The sequence below is a fragment of the Malaclemys terrapin genome, chromosome 1, assembly GCF_027887155.1.
Source record: "Malaclemys terrapin pileata isolate rMalTer1 chromosome 1, rMalTer1.hap1, whole genome shotgun sequence".
NCBI lineage: Eukaryota > Metazoa > Chordata > Testudines > Emydidae > Malaclemys > Malaclemys terrapin.
In genome coordinates, this window is record NC_071505.1 from 223,602,017 (window position 1) to 223,622,407 (window position 20,391).

Below are 20,391 nucleotides of genomic sequence, written 5' to 3' on the forward strand. Positions count from 1 at the left end.
TGTCACCATCTGGGCTGAGTCCTTGGAGAGTGCAGTCCTCCCCCTGTCATGCGAGCTGTGCTCACCTGGCTTCCAAAGAAAGGAGACCCCCACAACCTTCGGAACTGGCATCCCAGCTCACTCCTCAGCACGGACTACAAAGTCGTAGCGAAGGCTGTCTTGCTGTGGCTGGGGTCTGTGCTGGCGGATGTGATCCACCCCGACCAGACCTTCACCATCCTGGGCTTTACCATCTTTGATAATCAGTACTTGGTCCGGGATCTCTTGGAGCTTTGGTGTAGGTATGGCCTCTCGTTCGACCTTCTGTCCCAGGATCAGGAGAAGGAATTCGACATGGTGGACCACGGGTATCTCCTGGGCACTCTGCGGGCATTCGGCTTCAGACCCCACTTCGTGGGTTTTCTCCAGGTGCTGTACATCTCTGCGGAGTGTCTGGTCAGGCTCAACTAGACCCTGACCAAGCCGGTCAGCTTCGGGCGCGGGGTCCGTTGGGGTATCTGCTGTCAGGCCAGCTGTATGCTCTGGCGATAGAGCCCTTCCTCTGTCTCCTCCATCAGAGGTCCTCCACTTGTCCCTGGAGGAGGGAAAACAAGGCCTGAAGTGCCTGCGCAATCAGGTCCACATCTTCCGCCTCCAGGCCCTGCAAAGGCTCTTTTATGGTGCAGGTAGTCCAGCGTGGAGCATGCTGATACACACCTTCCTGCACAGCTCCTATACGACCGGCAGTTCCTTTATCTCCATCCGAGAGGGCTCCATCTGTGAGACCTCTCTGGGCTGCCGGTCTTCTACCAGGACCTCCTCCAGACCTGGAAACTGGTCTTGATGACCAGGTCCATGGCGGCCACCGAGAGGGCAGATTTCCTCGTGGAGCCTCTGCTACACAACTCCCAGCTCGGTGTGCAGATGGAAGAGTCCCCCTCGGTGCAACAGAGGCTGGTCCTGGCAGAAGTCACCAGAATTGGAGACCTCCTGGAGTATGACCCAGAAGACTGTCTGGATGTTGTACTTAAAGTACTGCACAGGATCTTTTCAGGGGGAATAAGGCAAAACACCACATTTATTAGTAATACATGTATTCACTAACACTGTATTATATGCATATAATATATTACACTTACACTCACACACACACACAAACACACTCCGTCTTGTTGTTACCAATTAGTTGCTCCCCTTAACTTCACTGGCCAGGTGAGTTAGATGGGGGAGGGGGTGGAGCCGGGCTTCTGCCGATCCAGATCGATGCTCCCATGTTGACAAGACGAGACCCGGGGTCCTCTGCAAGACACCTCACTTTTATAGCAGCTTTCCTCTTATGCTAATCTATACCAGATTCAAACTCTGTGTCTGTGTCCATTGGTCCTTTGTGCTGCTTTCTTTTGAATGTTGTCCCAATGCTGCAAAGAGGGTGTTTCCAAAAGAAGGTGCTTGCTTCTAACCCCCGAGGCCGTCAGTATGTCTGCTTGTCTTTAATGAGCCCACTTGATACGTTTTATTGTCCTTGGGTCTGGCTCCCAGCCCCTCTCCAACAGTTGAGGCTGTCTGGAGGTGCTGCCTTCCATGCCTTGCTCATCCACACCTCATTCATTCAACAGGGCAATTGATTAAGAGTGGGGGGGGGGAGAGCTCTTGTTCTACTGCTAGCAAAAAGAAATTTTTCTTCTATCTTATTCTATCCTTAGGGGCTATAATATTATACCAAGGGCAATGCAAAGTTTCTAAATGAGGCTTTGATACAAAGTCCCATGAAAACAGAGGTCATCCGTGGGTAGACCCACCACAAGGTTATATGAAGAGGCACAATGTAAAGTCATATGAAAATTATCAGAGATTTATCTACAGAACCTCCTTGTCAACCTCCTCCTAGCACTGGCCAAAATGGACATCTACAAGACCAGAGAGAGGTCTCTGTCTGATGAGGTTTCCTGCGACTGCAGGGCCTATTTCTGATCTTCAGTCCGCTCACGCATCCTGGCGTGGTTTCCGCTGGCTCCCTTGACACCTTCGAGGAACAGTGGGCGCTGTCCGGGGTTCTCTGCTCAGTGTCCCCATCAGGTTCCCTTCGTTTGTGGATCCTCCCTTTAGGCTGGGGGAGGACATTTAGCAGTGGGGGGTAGGACAGGAACACTACCAGTTCACCATCCTCCTGTTTGGCCTCTCAACGGCACCCAGAGTCTTCACAAAGTGTATGTCTGTGGTGGTGGCCTACCTCAAGCATCGGGGGGTCCAGATCTTCCCCTACCTCAATGACTGGCTGGTCAAAGGCAGCTCCAGGTCACAGGTACAGGACCACGTACAACTCCTCCTGCCCACCTGCACCACTCTGGGGCTGCTGGTAAACAACACCAAATCTACGTTGGTACTGGTACAACAAATAGAGTTCATTCTCGATGTGACATCAGCCAGAGCTTCTCTCCCACCGGACCTGTTCGAAACCTTGAAGAATCTTATCAGGATGATCACAAGTTTTCCTGTGACAACTGCCAGGGCATGCCTCCAACTCCTGGGTCACATGGCAGCATGCACGTATGTGGTATGCCATGCCAGACTCAGGATGCGCCCCCTTCAGCTCTGGCTGACCTCGACATTCTCCCAGTCCAGAGACAGGTTGGACAAAGTCCTCACCATGCCCGAGTCCATACTAGCCTCCCTCCTTTGGTTGACCACTCCGGAGAACATGTTCTAAGGAGCTGCTCCCCAACTATAGAGTTGGTGTCCAATACATCGGACTGAGGATTGGGAGCCCATGTGGGAGACCTCCAGACCAAGGCCTGTGGTCCGTGCAGGAACTAGTCCTGCACATAAACATCAAAGAATGCCGAGCAATCCGTCTGGCCTGCATGGCCTTTCGCTCGTGCCTTACAGGCAGAATAGTCAGAGTTCTCACAGACACCACGGCTGTGCTCCAGGAGGGGCCTGGGCAAGGGCGCGATTTCTAACACCTTTCTTCTGTCCTGGTCGGGTCAGCTGCTATATGCCTTTCCTCCAATTCCACTGATCAGCAAGGTCCTGGAAAAAATCAAGACAGACAAGGCTTGCATCCTCATGATCACCCCAGCATGGCTCAGGCAACACTGGTACAGGACTCTTATGAACCTCTCCATTACCTCCCCTTCCCTCCCCCGTGGCCACTACCAACCTGCTCAGACCTTCTCTCTCAGGACCAAGGTTGCCTCCTCCGCTCCAACCTTGCAGCCCTCGACCTCACGACGTGGTTGCTCAATGGTTAGGCCAAGAGGAAAGAACCTGTTCAGAGGGCGTCCAGCGAGTCCTCCTGCAAAGCAGGAGGCCCTCCACAAGTCAGGCTTACCTGGCAAAATGGTCAAAGTTCTCTCGATGGGCAGCTGATCGCAGCATCTTGCCAGTGGCTGCCCCACTCCAGCTTATACTGGATTACCTCCTTCATCTCAGAGCTCAAGGCCTAGAGCCCTCGTCCGTCAAAGTACATCTGGCAGCCATATCGGCCTTCCACCCGCCTGTGCAGGGCAACACAGTATTTTCTCACGCCATGACCAATCGGGCTTGGATCACCTCTTTCCTTATGTTAGGCCCTCTGTTTCATAGTGGGACCTGAACTTGGTTCTGGCCAGGCTGACAGAGCCTCCATTTGAGACGGTTGCCACGTGCTCCTCACGTGCTCCTGGTCCCACCTTTTGTGGAAAATAGCCTCTCTTGTGGCAATCACGTCTGCTAGGAGGGTCTCAGAACTCTGGGCCCTGACCTCCAAACCCCATATACGGTAGTTCATAAAGATAAGGTCCCCCTCCACCCACACCGTTCGTTCCTCCCCAAGGTGGTCTCCGCCTATCATATGAGCCAGGACATTTTCCTTCCAGTGCTCTGTCCCAAGCCTCACGCGTATAGTGAAGAACGCCATCTTCACATGCTGGATGTGAGATGGGCTCTGGCTTTTTATCTGGAATGAACAAAACCATTCAGGAAGTCTTCACAGCTGTTTATTGTCACGGCCGAATGAATGAAGGGTCGGCCGATCTCCACTCAGCAGCTCTGCAGCTGGATCACTTCATGTATCTGTACTTGTTACGATCTGGTGGGCATTCCCCCGCCACCGATTGTAAGAGTGCACTCGACAAGGGCGCAAGCCTCTTCGGCCACCTTTCTGGCTCACATCCCTATTCAGGATGTTTGTAGTGCTGCTACATGGTCATCGGTCCACACGTTCACCTCACATTATGCGATTGCCTCCCAGATCAGGGAGGACGCCGGGTTTGGCAGGGCAGTGCTCCGTCCTGAGTGTCTGTGAACTCCTACCCACCTCCAACAGGTATAGCTTGGGAATCACCTACTGTGGAATGCACATGAGCAATCACTCGAAGAAGAAAAGACAGTTACCTTTTCCGTAACTGGTGTTCTTCGAGATGTGTTGCTCATGTCCATTCCACATATCGCCCTCCTTCCCCACTGTCAGAGTTGTCTGGCAAAAAGGAACTGAGGGTGGGAGGAGTGCGCAGTGCCCCTTATACTGCGCCATGGTGGCGCCAGTTCAGGGGTCGCTATGGGCGCTCTCCTGTGGAATGGACATGAGCAACACATCTCAAAGAACACCAGTTATGGAAAAAGTAACTGTCTTTTATTTGTTGAGATTTGTCCATAACTAAGGAGAGAATATACACCGCTCTGGAACAAGTAGTTCAATTTTTTTATATCATCCATCAGAGAGCAGTAACTATCAATCTACAACAGGGATATTTGGCACCCTCTGCTGGTCTCTTCTTCCATGAAATATCCCATTGCAAGTTTTTCTGCCTCTCTCCAAGGGTAAAATTCACCTCTGTGCAGAGGACTAGTTTGAGGTCTGTGTGCTCTCTGTGCAAGGGAGAATTTCACTCAGAAGATTTCAGTAAGCAGTATCTGATTAGGGGTGTGGAAGATGCAAATGGCTGAGGGAAAAAAGCAAATGACATGCTGAACTCTGCACTGCTTGTGAGGAGACAGGAGCTAACTGTGTAGGTGGATCAGACAGATGTAATGTCTCTTGGCCTATTGTCAGGCATTAAATCACTGAAGAGTCTTGGTCTTAGTTCCTGACAAGGTAAGCCTTCCTAAGTTCTGGCATAATAAATCATTTCTGTCTACCGTAGTGCCTGAACTCACTGTAGGGCTCCTCAAAGCTTTTTTTAAGGGCCAACTTCATTTAGCAGCCTTAATGACCTATCAAATGTGTCTAGGTTTGTGGAAGAGGTTCTGGGAAGTAGAAAATTAGCCTCCGTGAATTAGTGAAGATAAGGCAAACCTGGGAAATGACTTTCCTCTATGTCTAATGCCCTCAAGCTGTAGTCAGTCAGCTGGATTTGGGGATAAAGGGCCCAGAGCTCACAAAGGTACTAGAGAATAAAACATATTCAAAGGATTAGGAATAGTTCTGGAAGAAAACTGAGAACTTTAGCTGTCTATTCCTATACCACATAAAGAATCCATCTCTCTGGGAAAACCCATTTTCTATAACTGTCCTCCCTTTTGGCATACACAATTATGGGTGCAATTACTGTCTTTTGGAAATCTAAGAACCTTATTTGCAGGTGTGCTGACACGTGTAGTTCAGTCCATATGTATTAAAAGAAAATGTTTAGGAATGCTTTTAGGACCAACTGATTAACAGTAGGAACCCATATTTGAAAATATGATTGTATGTGACTTGCCTAGGACCACTTTGGAGAAGGTAAGTCTTCTCTATCCCTATGGCCCAATGCTTAGGCAAAGTTTCTTTCATTTTTCTCTCCCTTTCTCCAAAGTCAGTATTCATTTTCCTCTGAATATATCAGACAGCAGCTCCCCTAAATAATAGTCAGGTTCTCAATTTAGTTTGGCTTAAACCAAAGTGGTTTTTATTGGCAATTTTACAAATAGAGAGATAGCACGATTAAATAAAAGATAAACACCTAAATGCCTAGACAAGTACTGCAGAAAGCCTCACTAGACTGGCATTACATTTAATGTTACAAAATATTGCAAAATCACCATGATTTATAGCATAGTGGGGATTGTTTAGTCTTTTACCCCGGTCAGAGAACACAGCACTTTGAGAGTCTGCTAAGCGGAAGCAATGAAGAGTCCTGTGGCACCTTATAGACTAACAGATGTATGGGCGCATAAGCTTATTCACCCACACCTATAAGGTGCCACAGGACTCTTTGTCGCTTTTTTCAGTTCCAGACGAACATGGCTACCCCTCTGATACTTGCTAAGAAGAAGACACTCTAGAGCATGGGTTCTCAAACTTCACTGCACCGCAAACCCCTTCTGCCCCAGGTGAGGGTGGAGCTTGGGCTTCAGCTTCAGCCCTGGGTCCCAGCAAGTCTAAGGCTGGCCCTGGCGCCCCATTAAAATGGGGTCATGCCCCACTTTGGGGTTCCGATCTACAGTTTGAGAACCACTGCTCTAAAGAGAATGTCTGTGGTAGCTTCTGCCATTCAGTTATAGCAACCTCCTCCTTTGACCCAAGACGGTTACTTTCCTTGGTGAGATATCTGCTCATCAATATGGAATCAAAACAATATCAGCTTATGCAAAAAAATTGCCCTTTCTTTCAGAGCAATTTGAGTAGATTTTGTCCAGAAGTATTAATTTTCCCCAAGTCATTTATATACAACCATTATTCATTCTGTTGTAAGTCTACCTCAAGTAGTAGTTAATCACTATGCAAATGAAAGTAAACTATTTCTATCCAGCCTCGCTAAATTATTTATACAGGCTTTACAAGTGTGCTAGGTACCTTAGAAAATATAAATGACATTGTGCCTGCCCAGAAGAGCTTACAATCTAATTTTGGACATGACACATCAGTGAGTAAGGAGGATCAGGGAAGACAGGACAAGGGTTACGGTACTTAGCTCATGCATTCACTCACATATGTTATGTGCACATCAGTATGTTTCCAGTAATTTTAAAATAGATTTTTTTCCCTTCCCTTGCAAGCTACATTTTGTTGGGAGGTGTATATATCCAAGGTGATCAGAGTGAGGGAAATGGCTGGATATCTGAGAGTGGGAGAGGTTGAAAGGAGTTGAGAGGCAAAAAGGGGCACCGAAAGAAGGAAATAGAGGTGGGGCAAAATAGTAGGCTGGTGATAGGTATGGGAATTCCTCCCAAACACACTCCAATTCACAATTCTAAATCTGACATCCTACTTTTTAATGGACAAATAACACATTGCAGATTTTGCCACTGCATTTGTGCTCATGGGGAATGCATCATAATCTAACTGAAGATGAACGTTCATGCTGTACCTTTGTTCTTGTGATTAAGAAGAATTAGATCTGTCAGAGGATTCTGAGTGCCTTTAGGTGGTAAGACATATACAGTGAGATGGGCTTCGATGTTCATGTTGCCTTAACTGGTGGTTTCTTTGATTTTTAGTGATTGTGTTGATACGAAATTCACATCAGCAACACTAACTCTAAATTAACCAAGTTTTTTGTGGGGGTAGAAAAGTACTTGTTACATGTGGTAATGTAATTCAATTATGCATGCATCCAGCTTTTTCATATCTTACTTCCACTGTGAGTAAAAGTCTTTATTAGTCTCATATCTTCATATTCTTGATTAAATCCATTATTAAGAGTCATGGATGGTTTATCATAAATCCATTCGCTTGGCAAAGTGCAGATGCCATCTGTATTTCTTGAGTTGTTCCTATGCTTTTTACAGCACTGAAGAATCTGTTAAAAAAACCCACATCATTAAGCAATAAATAACACATTGTCATCAGATATGCCATTGCCTTAGAGACCATCAGCCTGACTAAACAAGAGTGGCTCCCCAAGAGTTCTGTTTGGATTCTGCGCTACTTGCAATGTGCCTGAGAAAATTGCAAGTGTAATGAAAGATACTCAATTCCTTTATGTAATGGGTAATTTTAACCTTTAAAAACTGGCAGAATATTAAGATTATCATGATGACTTTAGAGTGATATACTGGCTACCATACAGTGGCTAATTGTTATATAATTTCCTGAGACCACAAGGGGAGTGAGTGGATGGAATTTGGGGACTTTTGGGGGTACTTTTTATCTAAAAAATTTGTGCAGAAAGAAAAGCAGGACATATTACTAAAAACTGCTACTGCCTTAAAATTTTGCAATGAAATACATTACATTAACACAACAATATACTACCAATCCTAAATGCAAAGCATTTCCAGGCAACGGGAAAAGTGTTTGCTTATATTGTACCGTCTGCACAACTAAGAAGTGACTAAATTAATATTCTGGATTGTGTTTGTGATCTTATTGAATACTTTTCTTCCCCCCAATTACTATTTTAAAACGTATTTCTGTACTATCATTTAAAAAAGGTAAGGGTTTGGGGGGTTTCTTAGGGACTTTAAAAAACTGTATTTAGAAGGGGGCAGGGGCATTGATTTAGGGCTTATGAAAGATGCCGGATTGACAACCACAGGCTTGTATGCACAGGAAGATGCAAAGGCATTATGTAGGTTTTCCCACATCATTCCACCAATATGCCTAAGCCTTGATCCGGAGTGATTCATGTCTCCATGAAAATTCATTTCTAGGCCTCTGCTGGGACTGCTAGTAAAGGTAACAGTGAATTTTATGCTGTGGAAAAAGGTTGACTCAGATCACCAGCCCCAGGAGTGCACCTAGCCATTCCAGGGCAGAAAACTTTTGCGGAGCCCCTTCCCTGACCTGTCCCCCAAGCCAAAAACCTACAACAAAAAACCCAACCACATGCCATCTACAGCCAGCCAATCAGCACAGGAAAAAAGTCAGAGCAGTCAGTTCGGAACAACAACAATAAAAGTCGAGTGGCAGAGTGATATGATGCACCCTGGAAGTTGGTGCCCAGGGTAACTGACCTGCTTGCTCACCTGTAGAACCAGCCCTGACCAACTCATTCCATAGAAGCCATCCAAATGACTTGGTTATTACTGACCAGGGCTAGAGCTAAATTTGCAACAGTGACAGGAAGGAAAAAAGCACCTGATTCCATTACCAACTTTGAGTCATCCAGTTCCCTAAATTAATCCTTGTTAATAGTCTGTGATCTTATTCTGACACTATACATATACATTTCCATGGCATGAAATGGGACAGCTATCATTCAGGTAAAGAATGACTTTAAAAAGTTGTAAATACCTTCTCCATCTGATTATTTTCTTCTCTCCTTACACTCATATTATGATTTGCTCCAGCCAGTGATGCCACCATTGAATTTAGGAGTGTTTATGCTGACTCCTTTTACAAAATCCAATGTGAAGCTGCTTTTGATGGGTTGTGCCTGTTCATCAAAGCATTCCCTGGCCTGGTATTACAGAGTGCACACATCTCTTCTGCTACAGATGTTAGCTGGGTGACATTTTTTTTTTTTTTTGGTTACATTCTGTTATTGTGGTTTGGTAGTAACAGCAACCAATAAAAAGCTTTTTAGAAAACTAGTCTGATTAGGTGGTGGATTAGATAAAATCAATGGCTTTTTACATCAAAGTTGTGTTTTCTCTCTTGACTTCCACTGTTTCTGATCCATATGGGTAACTAAAGTCCCTTTTCATCTGGCTGAGCACTGGTAGTAGCAGAAAGGCTCTTGGATTCTCTTCAAACAGCACAAACTGAACAGGTGAAAGATAGGGTTGTTGTGAATAAAAGTGCCCCCCACGCACACATTTAAATTGGGACATGCCTATTTGAGAAACTTCTTTTTCTTCACATAACACTCTTACAATTGAGGTGAGGCGATAGGTGCTTGACCTGGAGCTCCCTCAATATAAAAGAGAGGGAGCGGCTGACAGGCTGTTTAACAGCCTTTATGTTTCTGAACTTGTTGCCTCTTTGTCCAGAATAACTTGAATTTGCTGACCTTCAAAATTGTTACACTGCACGAGCCTTCGTTTTACAAGGCAGTTTTTGCTGTAAAGTTTAGTCCTTGAACATCTACTTGTATACTCTTAATCGGCCTTGAAAAGAAAGATGCTGTACAGTCAAGAAATGTCACTGGTTGTCTGGGCCCTTTCAGGGCGGGCATAGGTCCAATACATCCCTGCTCCACATTCTGCACCTTTAAGGACCAACATTCTGTTAATTGTATGGTTTAGAGAGGTCTTGTGACTGCAGACAGAGTGAGCTGGAAAGAGAGAAGCAGGATTAAAATGAATAGTTTCATGTCTCACTGTGTGGAGCTCTCCAATGACCAAAGGGCAGGACCAAGACCATCCAGCAGTAGCTGCTTCCTTGCTGATAGGGAGCAGGGCAAGCCAGCACTTTGTAGCTAGGAAAGATGGATAAGCAAGCTGGAGAATGCTGAACACTTGGTGTGAGTAAGACATTACGTTAGGCAAAGCTACATTTTGCTAGAATTAAGTTTTAGACACTAGACTGTGTTAGTTTTGTTTGTAACCCATTCATATCTTTTTCAGTCTTGCTTGAAATCACTTAAATCTATGTTCTTTGTTAATAAACTTATTCTTACTTTTGCCATCTTAGTGCTGTGTATTAGGTTGAAGTGTATCACCCCAACCAAGCTAACAAGCTGTGGTGTGCCCTGGCTCTTTGGGAGCAGTGAACTTGGTGTTACCTCAGTCAGAGAGCCTGGACACTGCAGAAGAGTGGGTTTTGTGGAGACTCAGGACCAGAATGGCTGTTGGGGTCAGCCTGCAAGGAGTAACTGGATTGGTGGAAGCTCAGGGTGAGATTTTTATGATGTAGTGATGCTACTGGCGTCAGGGCTCTGAGCCAAAGCTGCACAGCCTAAAGGCATCGAAGGCAACAGGGCAGGTGGTGACAGCACCCTGTTTCTTTTAAAGACATGCCCTGGTCTCTCCTCCAGATCACACATGAAATGGGCAAGGAATCTGGGTTCTACTTGTAGCCCTTCACCTGCTGGAAATTAAGGAGTGCCTTTATACAGGTTTGTCACATACTCACCCATCCCTTTTCATCAAAAATACCCCAGGAGCATATTTAGTTTTGTAATACTTATTTCTGAATGGTTACTTACGGAGAAAGCTATGATAATAACGGAGGAACAGATGCTGTATCCAAGAAGAAAGAACCACACCCACCATGTTTTATCATGTCTGATATTGCCATTGCATTTGGACTCTGAAATAAAGAAAGAGATATTTAAGTATGTAAAAACCAAAAAGGTGTTTGTTCGTTTTTCAGATGAGCTTTTTATGTGATGGATGAGGTGGGGCTTGGTCATGGTTGGCTTCCTATTCATATTTATCACATTTTTTCACTAATTTTTCAGGCTAAGGGTTTGAGCCTCTTCTGGAGAGAATTATGAACAATTCCACTTGAAAAGTGTAAGATTTCTGAACATAATGATAACCTGATTATAAAATGAATGGAATCCTACATTTCCAGTGAATTCATATATTCCAAGGCCAGAAGGGAACATTGTGATCATCTAGTCTGGCCTCCTGAATAACACGGATCAGGGTGGCCAAAGTTACTGACCCTGCGAGCTGCATATGACAATTTTCAGGCGTTCAATAGCCGGGGAGCACCTGCTGAGGCTCTGGGCTCAGGAGCTTCAGTCCCATGGGAGACACCTGCCAGGGCTCAGGGCTTCAGCCCTGCAGGGAGTGGAGGGTCTCAGGGTTTAGCCTCACAAGAGGTGCCTGTCCGGGCTCAGGGCTTCAATCCCGCTCCTGCTGAAGCCCAAAACCCCGGCAGGTGCACCCCACATGGCTGAATTGCTGAGATCCTCCTCCCTGTAGAGCAGAAACCCCTCATCCCACCACCCCATAGCAGGGCAGAAGCCCCAAGATCCACCCTCCCACCTGAGTCTGGTAGCAGAGAATGTGGAGGGGGCATGGGAGGCTCTGTGAGCCGCACTTTAACTGTAAAAGAGGCACATGCAGCTTGCGAGCCACGGTTTGGCCACCCACCGAACATGAACTTCCCCAAAATAATTCCTAAGGCATTGTTTTTTATAAAATATCCAATCTTGATTTAAAAATGGTCAGTGATGGAGAATCCATCCAATTAATGGTAAGATCTCTGAAAACCTCTTTGCAATGTGACAACAAACTGCTATTATAAAGAAAATAACCCACTTTCATGGCAACAGCTACTTCATTTAATTTCAGGCAATGTCTTTTCTAAAACAGAAATCATAGGGTAATGGTGCTCTACTATCCAAGAGAATTTATCTTAGCAGCCACTGAAAGCTGATGGAGCCTCAGCAAAATGCAATTGGACAGTCTGCTGAATATAGTGGGGACTAAAGTATTTGGCAGTTGTCCTGCATCAGCTAATCAACTGTCCAGTCAGATTTGCTTAGAGAATGCAGATGGGCAAAGGATCCGTGTTGTTTAAGAGACTGTTTCTCAACTGGTGGATCATGGATCCCAGAAGGGTCATGAAAGTCAATTGGGCAAGTGTCACAAAGCACTGAAAATTTTATTACAATCTAAAGCAAAGACACTTTCGCCCTGCTTGATCCTTTTGGGTTAACTTCTAGAAACACACACACAAATTGTACTGGGTTATCATTGATATATATTTACTATAAAAGTAAGAGTAAAAAATGTAATGTGCATGGGACAAGAGTCACTTGCAGGTTTAAACTAGAGTAAATGGTGGAGTATCTGTAACTTGAAGTCTTTAAATCAGCGGTGGGAAACCTGTGGCCCACAGGCCCATCAGGGTAAGCTGATGAGGGCCATAAGACATTTTGCTGACATTGACCGTCCACATGCACAGCCCCCCACGGTTTGCCATTTCCTACCAATGGGAACTGCGGGAAGCGGTGGCCAGCACATCCCTGTGGCCCGCCGCTTCCCGCAGCTCCCATTGGCTAAGAACGGTGAACCATGGCCACTGGGAGCTGCAGGGGGCTGTGCCTGCAGATGGTCAACGACAGCAAAATGTCTCGCAGCCCTCAATCAGCTTACTCTGATGGGCCGCTTGTGGCCTGCGGGCTGTAGGTTGCCCACCACTGCTTTAAATCATTGAGGGCTTCAGTAACTCAGCCAGAGGTTAGGGGTCGATTACAGGAGTGTGCAGGTGAGATTCTGTGGCCTGCAACATGCAGGTCAGACATGACTATCATGATCTAGCCTTAAAATCTACTGGTGAGGGCAGGAGGGTGGCAATATATATATTTTATATATATATTGATTTTACAAGGCTATTTCTGTGTATATATATATATATATATAGTCTTGTAAAATCTTGGAATGTATTGTTGTCATTGTTCCACACATGTACATACAACTCCAGGTGGAATTAAAACAGCAATATTCTGGGACTGTGGGAGAAAAGGCAATACAACTGGAGGGTAATTTAGCTCATCTTTATATACACCCAAGTCTATTTCTGTAACTTACAAAAGTTCCTTACCATGTACTGTCAGCCTGCTGCCACTTCCAAATTTGTGCCTTACCGGTGGTGGAAAAGTTAGCCATACATCACAGAAATACATGCCAGCATCGTTCAGCTGAACGTTGTCCAGTCGTAAGATTGAAATTTTTTTGGACTGTTCTGTTTTAATTTGTACCTGTGACTTTTGAACATCAGAGGTACTTGTGGTTGGCTGGAGCGCCGGCTGATTACTGGTAGGGTCTTTCCTCCAATACACCTCTGTCAATGTATTATTTATGGTTTTATCTGGGTAGTCAAATTCACACAGTATCAAAACAGTTGAATTAAGAGACACATTGATGTCCTGGGGATATTGTACAACTGAAAGTTCTGCTCCACTGGTAACTGTAAGATGGAAAAGTGGATGCATATGAGTTGTTATACTCTTTACAGAGGCACACAAAGAAACCATTTTCGGACTATTTTAAAAACTGTGAGTGAGGGTAGAATCTTGGCCAGCTCAACAAATGTGTATGATAGACTTCTACAGTTACAGAAAAGATCCAGCCATGAGCTGGATGAAATCCTAACCCTATTGAAGTCAATGGGAGTTTTGCCTTTGGCTTCAATGGGGCCAGTATTTCACATACAACATTCATATAAAAAGTGTTATAAAATAATTCTAGTTTCTTTGCAGCCATTCTGAAGGAAAAATTGGGCCTTTTCCAAAGGAATTTCTGTAAATAAGTCAGACAAAGAAACAATCTGATTTAAATAATTCGACTATGGACAATTTAGTCAAATTTACTAAAAGAACATAAGGGATTTCTATTGGAACTTAACTGCCCCCAAATGTATACAAATGTAATCTATGTACAGCTGTGTAAAAATTAAAGCACCGTAAAATATTTTAAAAAAATATGTGTGTAAATATATTGTGTAAATATGTAAGGTTTTAAGGACCTAAATCAACACTCCCTGGTTTGTAAAACTCTGTTTTGTAGGTTTAAAATAAATTGGTTTTTGTTTTGTTTTGTTTTGTTTTTAAATAATACCACTAAAATCCATTTAAATTTTTCATTCAAAGTTGCAAAACTGACAGACACTGTTTGCCAAACACAGGTAACTAGTGTTGTTTGGCTTTGGTATTTAGCATTTAACCCTTAGGTACCTTAATGCTTTATAATGTTCAATATCTTTTTAAAAAAACAAAGTCATGGCTGCAGCAGGGCAGTCAAGACCAGGAGAATGGGGAAAAAAATCTGAATTTGTTTTTGGTAACAAAATAGTAAATAAAAGCTATAATAAAAAAATAAAAAAATTTAAAAAAGACAGTGCCCCTCTGGAGCAACAGCAGGAGTAAGGTGCACAAAGAAGCAATGTTAGAAACACAGTGCCTTAAGGTAATTTGTCTAATCAGACTGTCACTTTAATAAGGGGACATGAAAGCTCTGTGAGCACAAAAAAAACCCCACTTACACCTTATGTAAAAATTAATATGGTTAATATAATGTTATAAAAGTTAAACTTTCACAGGACACGTGCAGTGTATATTGTAAAAGGGGTAAAAAAAAATGCAAACAAAACATAATACTTAACTAAAATCCTATTAGGGCTCCAAACGGAGCTACAATAGGTTGGGTTTTCTTTTTCAGATCGCTGTGTGTTTTGGAAGCAGGAGTTAAAGGTAAAAAGTAATCAGAACTCTGGTGAAAATTGATTTTGTCCCTTTTAAGAGAGTCTCTAAGTTGCTAATGGCTTTGGATACAAAAGCCAGCCAGAAAGCATCTGTGTCGATGCAAATTATCTAACTAAAAAAAAATATATATCTACCTATAAATGGCAGCACAAAGAAGCTTCAAATAAAGAACATACCTGGTCAGCAAACAAACTTCCTAAAATGAAAAGGCTCAAATTATAAAAATAAAAAAAACAAAACAGGTTAACCCTAAAAATAAATAATAATAATAATAAAAAAATAGTGTGTGTGTATGCAGTGCTGAAATCTAAAGACAAGTATAAAAGGCATCTGCTTATATGCATGACATTCCTACCTTCACCAAACCCCCAAAAATATAATACATGGTATAACAAAATACCTTTAATAAATTTGATGCTAATGTTATTGTTAATATTAAACATTGGAATAAATGTAATGTTAATAAGTACCCCTGTAACAATGTAAAGTGTATAATTAAAAAAAAAACACCTCTAAGGTCATATGGTAATAATACTTCTCAGTTATTACCTATAAATAAACTTAAAGCTTAGCACAGCAAAAAAACATTATAAACCTGGTCTGCTGTATGAAAAAAATATGTGAGGTACACCACCTCATAAATTTAATAACTAAATAGTGGAATAATTTCCCCTAAACCCTTAAAAGGTAAAAGCCATTAAAATCTGTCCTGCCTATAGAACAAAAACACAGGAAAGTATGGGGGTAATTCCTCTGTTTTGCCTGCAATCAGCTAGAATATTTGTAAAAGAAAGGAATATTTTAAGCAATAATCTGCCATCCCAAAAGGGGTAGAAAAATGTTCTTTTTGTCTTTCAAAACTTCAAGAAAAGCTGGTATCTGCTAAAAAGCAAATCAGAATACCATGAATCTACTCTTGTAACAAAAATTGTATTTTGTGTTTTATGTTTTGTCTTGTGTTGTTTGTCTTGTTGCTAGCATTGTTGTGTATTGTGTTATAAAAAAAACCCTTCTGCATTACGCAAAAAAAAATAATAATAAGCATTTTAACTATATTTACAAAAAACAATGTTGCAAAAGGGTGAAGGTCAAAAAATGCCAGTCTGTTTACAGGAAAATATTCGCATATAGCAAACACCATATTAGGAAAAATTGGTTTTGGAGCAAGAATGATAAACCTGAAGGTAATTAAAAATAAGTTAAGTTCCTTGTCACAACTGCAAAATACTCTAATTCACAAGCAGGCAAATACTACTGTGGATTTAGTACAAATAGATTTGGGAAACATAAAAGCAACATAAAATATGTGGCAGTGGCTAAACACCACCTCCTGACTACTGTATAAACAAAATTTAAAAATAAAACTGCCTTGGCCAAAAAATGTACTGAAATGTAAATTCTTAGTTTAGCATCACTTAAACACAAAATCTTTTGGGTAATACCTGGGAATGTTAGGTTATTAACACAGTTTTTAAAACAACAAAAAAGGCCCTTGTTCAATACCTACAAATATAAATGAATGCAATATGTTTCCAGCATGGTTAAGCCTGATTTGTCATTAGGTAAAATTATTGTTAAAATTGCTCACCAACAGTCTGTAAAAACAAAAATATGAAAATTGAGCCCGCTCCCAAAATTGACCATGGGATCCTTTTGGCTATCCCAGGTTATAGATTAATAGACTTAAAAAAAATTATTGTACACCTGAGGGTGTACAGAATGAAGCTCTCAGAAATGGGTATGCTTGTCCCTACCTGTCACTACAAAACCTACTAGCAAAATACCTCATTGGGAACATGTGTGTGGATTTCAAGAAATATGTGGAGAGGGTCCAGAGAAGAGCAACAAGAATGATTAAAGGTCTTGAGAACATGACCTATGAAGGAAGGCTGAAAGAATTGGGTTTGTTTGGTTTGGAAAAGAGAAGACTGAGAGGGGACATGATAGCAGTTTTCAGGTATCTAAAAGGGTGTCATAACGAGGAGGGAGAAAACTTGTTCATCTTAGCCTCTAAGGATAGAACAAGAAGCAATGGGCTTAAACTGCAGCAATGGAGGTTTAGGTTGGACATTAGGAAAAAGTTCCTAACTGTCAGGGTGGTTAAACACTGGAATAGATTGCCTAGGGGGGTTGTGGAATCTCCATCTCTGGAGATATTGAAGAGTAGGTTAGATAAATGTCTATCAGGGATGGTCTAGACAGTATTTGGTCCTGCCATGAGGGCAGGGGACTGGACTCGATGACCTCTCGAGGTCCCTTCCAGTCCTAGAATCTATGAATCTATGAACAAACAAAAAATGTGATGGATGTTTTGTACAACGGACAATGTGTATGTGTTACATCCTGGGAAACAGTATTTTGGAAAAATGCAAGTATCAGCCAACCCCCAGTGAATGAATGTAAATGTAATGCCAGTGTATTATATATGAGCAATCACACACGTACTATTTACCAAAAATAGAAGAAGCACAGAGCACTATAATCACCACCCCAGTTAATTTTTCTGTTACCCTTGGCCTGGATTGGCATGATCTAACTAATCACTTATTGTCAGAAACAAAGGTGACTTAGTTTTTACAACGAACACAAAAGAATATAGGGAAGCGTGTCATTCAAATATTACATGTAAATAGAGACATGCTAAAAATTGCTAGGTCTAAAAAAAACCTGACAGCCTATCACTGGTACAACATTTTTACAGGCTGGTCCCTGACTTCTAAGTGCGTATTGTCTATTATATTTCACCTATTATTAGTTGTGTTAATATTATCCTGTGTTTCCTTGCTAGAAATGTGTTGTTTGTGGAGAGGGTCCAGAGAAGAGCAACAAGAATGATTAAAGGTCTTGAGAACATGACCTATGAAGGAAGGCTGAAAGAATTGGGTTTGTGTTGTATGTGCTGTTGAACAAAAAAAATGTTTGTTAAATTACAACCACAAGCTCAAATGGCCTCTCAGTATATTGACCCACTCAAGAATTGTTCTTGAAACATCACAAGAGGGATATGTAGTAATAGGATTTTATGTTTGTATTTTGTATAATTCTGTATCTGAGCTAATTTCAAGGCAGTAACAGACCTTTTAGGAAGGAACCAAAGACAGATGCAAGGGAACCAGAAGGTTGTAACAGGCCCCTATTAAAATGTCAAAGAAGGGCAAATTAACAACTCTAAAAAAAAAACAGGCACCTATCAATAAAAACAATAAAAACAAAATAGCTGTAATCAAAACCAGCATAAAATAACTCCCTAAAAAACAAACAAAAAGAATTAAGAAAAAAAAATTTAAAAAAACAAGCAGTCATCAAACAACAATTAATGACAGCATGACGATACAAAACTCATTGGTCCCAATAAAAAAAACATCACTATATGAACAGGGTGCCTTGCCATAAAACTTTGAATTTGTCCTGCCAAAACTTCCCTGGAGCATCATGTCACAACTGACAGAACCCGGCTCCTACCTACCCATGATCAACCTAGCTGGCCACTAGGTTGACCCGGACTCGGAACTGGTAACTATAACACCGACTGGTGGGACTGTGTGTGTGTTTGTGTGTGTGATTAAATGCATATGCCAATTGTTGTATCTTCAATAAATGAAAGGTCCCGTGTGCTTTTTATAAGCATAACATGTTTGAATATGGCAGTTTTATTTGAAGAATTTGTTATCTGAATACACCCATTTATATTAAGATACATATACCTGTGAAAGTGATAACATCTGTTGCACTGTACTTGAGAGAGACTTGGTTCTCTTTAGTGAAGTCTAATGTAGTAAAATTTGAATTAAACATTTAAAATGGAAAATAAAGAATAGATATGTGTGGCCTCTCCCCATTTATCCCCCTTGTTGAAAGAATGCATAGATTATCTTCTGAAGTGAATACATACAATTGATAATGATATTCCAAAATCATTATTAACCCATTTCAGGTTAGTTCACTTAGTGAAGTGAAAATAGATGGTTCTTGTTTGGAAATCTTGTACAACATTTTGAACATGCACTAACAATCTAACAAGATAAATATAACAGCTGTTTGAAGGCTTTATTAAATTTGGATCAGTCATCTAATTAGTTATTATGGATGCTCTATCAAATTGGTTATAGTAATATAAATGAAAATAAACACTGATATAGTAGAATATTAGCTAAAATATAAAATTAGGTACAGTACACAAATAAAAACTCATTTTAATGTGTTTTATCAAATGAATTCTGAGTTTTTTAATCTGTGCCTTTTTAAGCTTTTGTTTAATTTATTCTGTTTTCCTCCATAAGACAGCAATTTTTTGATAGCTATAACACTAAATAAAAATATTTATTTAAAAGTCAAGAATTGACAGTTTCATGTTCTTTTTATTACCTGCTTTAAGAATTAACACTTCCTGCAATAATCAATTTGCAGCATGAAGACCCCAGAAAAAAAATCTTACCTGTGAGTTGAATAAAATAAGAAATCATAAACAATATGACAAGTGGCTTCATTTTCTTCGGATTCCTAATGTGGATGACTTAAAACCTCATTTGAAACACTTGGTGCTACAGTCATCAGCAATTTGTGAAGTAGTAAATAAAAGATCTCCTAAACATGTTTTTAACTCTGTTTCCGGGAGGGTGGTTTTGTGGTTTACTCATGCCTACCATTTTCCTTCCTTTGATGATGTTACTGTATTTTCTCGTGAATGCAGCAGATTATCTGTTCATTGTACAGCTCTGAATCATATTCCATTAGAGCTGGGGTTCTTGCCCCTCAAAATTTTTCTTTGTTTGATAATTCAACAGGGATATGAAAAGTTTTATTCCTGATTCACCTGGGTACTGCAGTATGCCATCCCCGTTTGCCCACCCGTCCCCAGTCCAGTAACTATGTACTAGATGAAGGCAGAATCTTTAAGGAGAAGGAGCAGATTTCCATGGACAATACACATGAGGCTCTGGAGGCTCCTTATCCAAAAAGAAAATAAATTGAGAGCAGCACTAAAAGCCACCACCAAGTAGGACTACCCCTGCTATGCAGTGCAGGACAACTTAGTGTAATGGTTGGTCTCAGTCTGACTCAGTTGAAATGCTTCAAAGGGACTTCATTTGTCCTTTGGTGGAAAGATAATGCCTAGGAAATAACCCGTCATGAGCACTGGTCTCAGCTAATACAGTTTCTCCTTTAATTCAAGGGTATGTCCAGAACACATGTTTGTGGAGCATCTAGATTAGCATTTACAAGCCAGTTGGCTAACTTGAGTTAACTGGCAACAATTAAGTTAAAACAGGGGCAAATACTCTAGTCTAGACATACCTGAAGTAGCCCTTACCACATGAACTAAGGTTTCAGAGGGGCAGCCGTGTTAGTCTGTATCAGCAAAAAAAAATGAGGAGTCCTTGTGGCACCTTAGAGACTAACAACTTTA

The 20,391-nt window shown here is 41.8% G+C and overlaps 1 protein-coding gene across 1 annotated transcript; it reads right to left on the minus strand.

Moving 5' to 3' along the window:
* Positions 1-7,502: 7,502 nt before the first annotated feature.
* Positions 7,503-19,509, minus strand: LOC128836319 (uncharacterized). The gene is made up of 4 exons (XM_054026534.1): positions 19,420-19,509; positions 13,325-13,690; positions 10,971-11,074; positions 7,503-7,679 (listed from the first exon to the last, which is right to left on the minus strand). Exons 1-4 carry the CDS (start codon positions 19,469-19,471, stop codon positions 7,503-7,505), a joined length of 699 nt encoding a protein of 232 aa, XP_053882509.1. The 5' UTR covers positions 19,472-19,509.
* Between the last annotated feature and the right edge of the window lie 882 nt (positions 19,510-20,391).

Bases quoted from the DNA above. Each gene is read 5' to 3' on its own strand.
- LOC128836319 (XM_054026534.1), bottom strand. From the start codon at position 19,471: ATGAAGCCACTTGTCATATTGTTTATGATTTCTTATTTTATTCAACTC. The intron at 11,075-13,324 runs GTAAGGAACTTT...TCTTTATTTCAG, and splicing joins CAGCAGGCTGACAGTACATG to AGTCCAAATGCAATGGCAAT. The intron at 7,680-10,970 runs GTAAGTAACCAT...TTTTTTTAACAG, and splicing joins TTATTATCATAGCTTTCTCC to ATTCTTCAGTGCTGTAAAAA.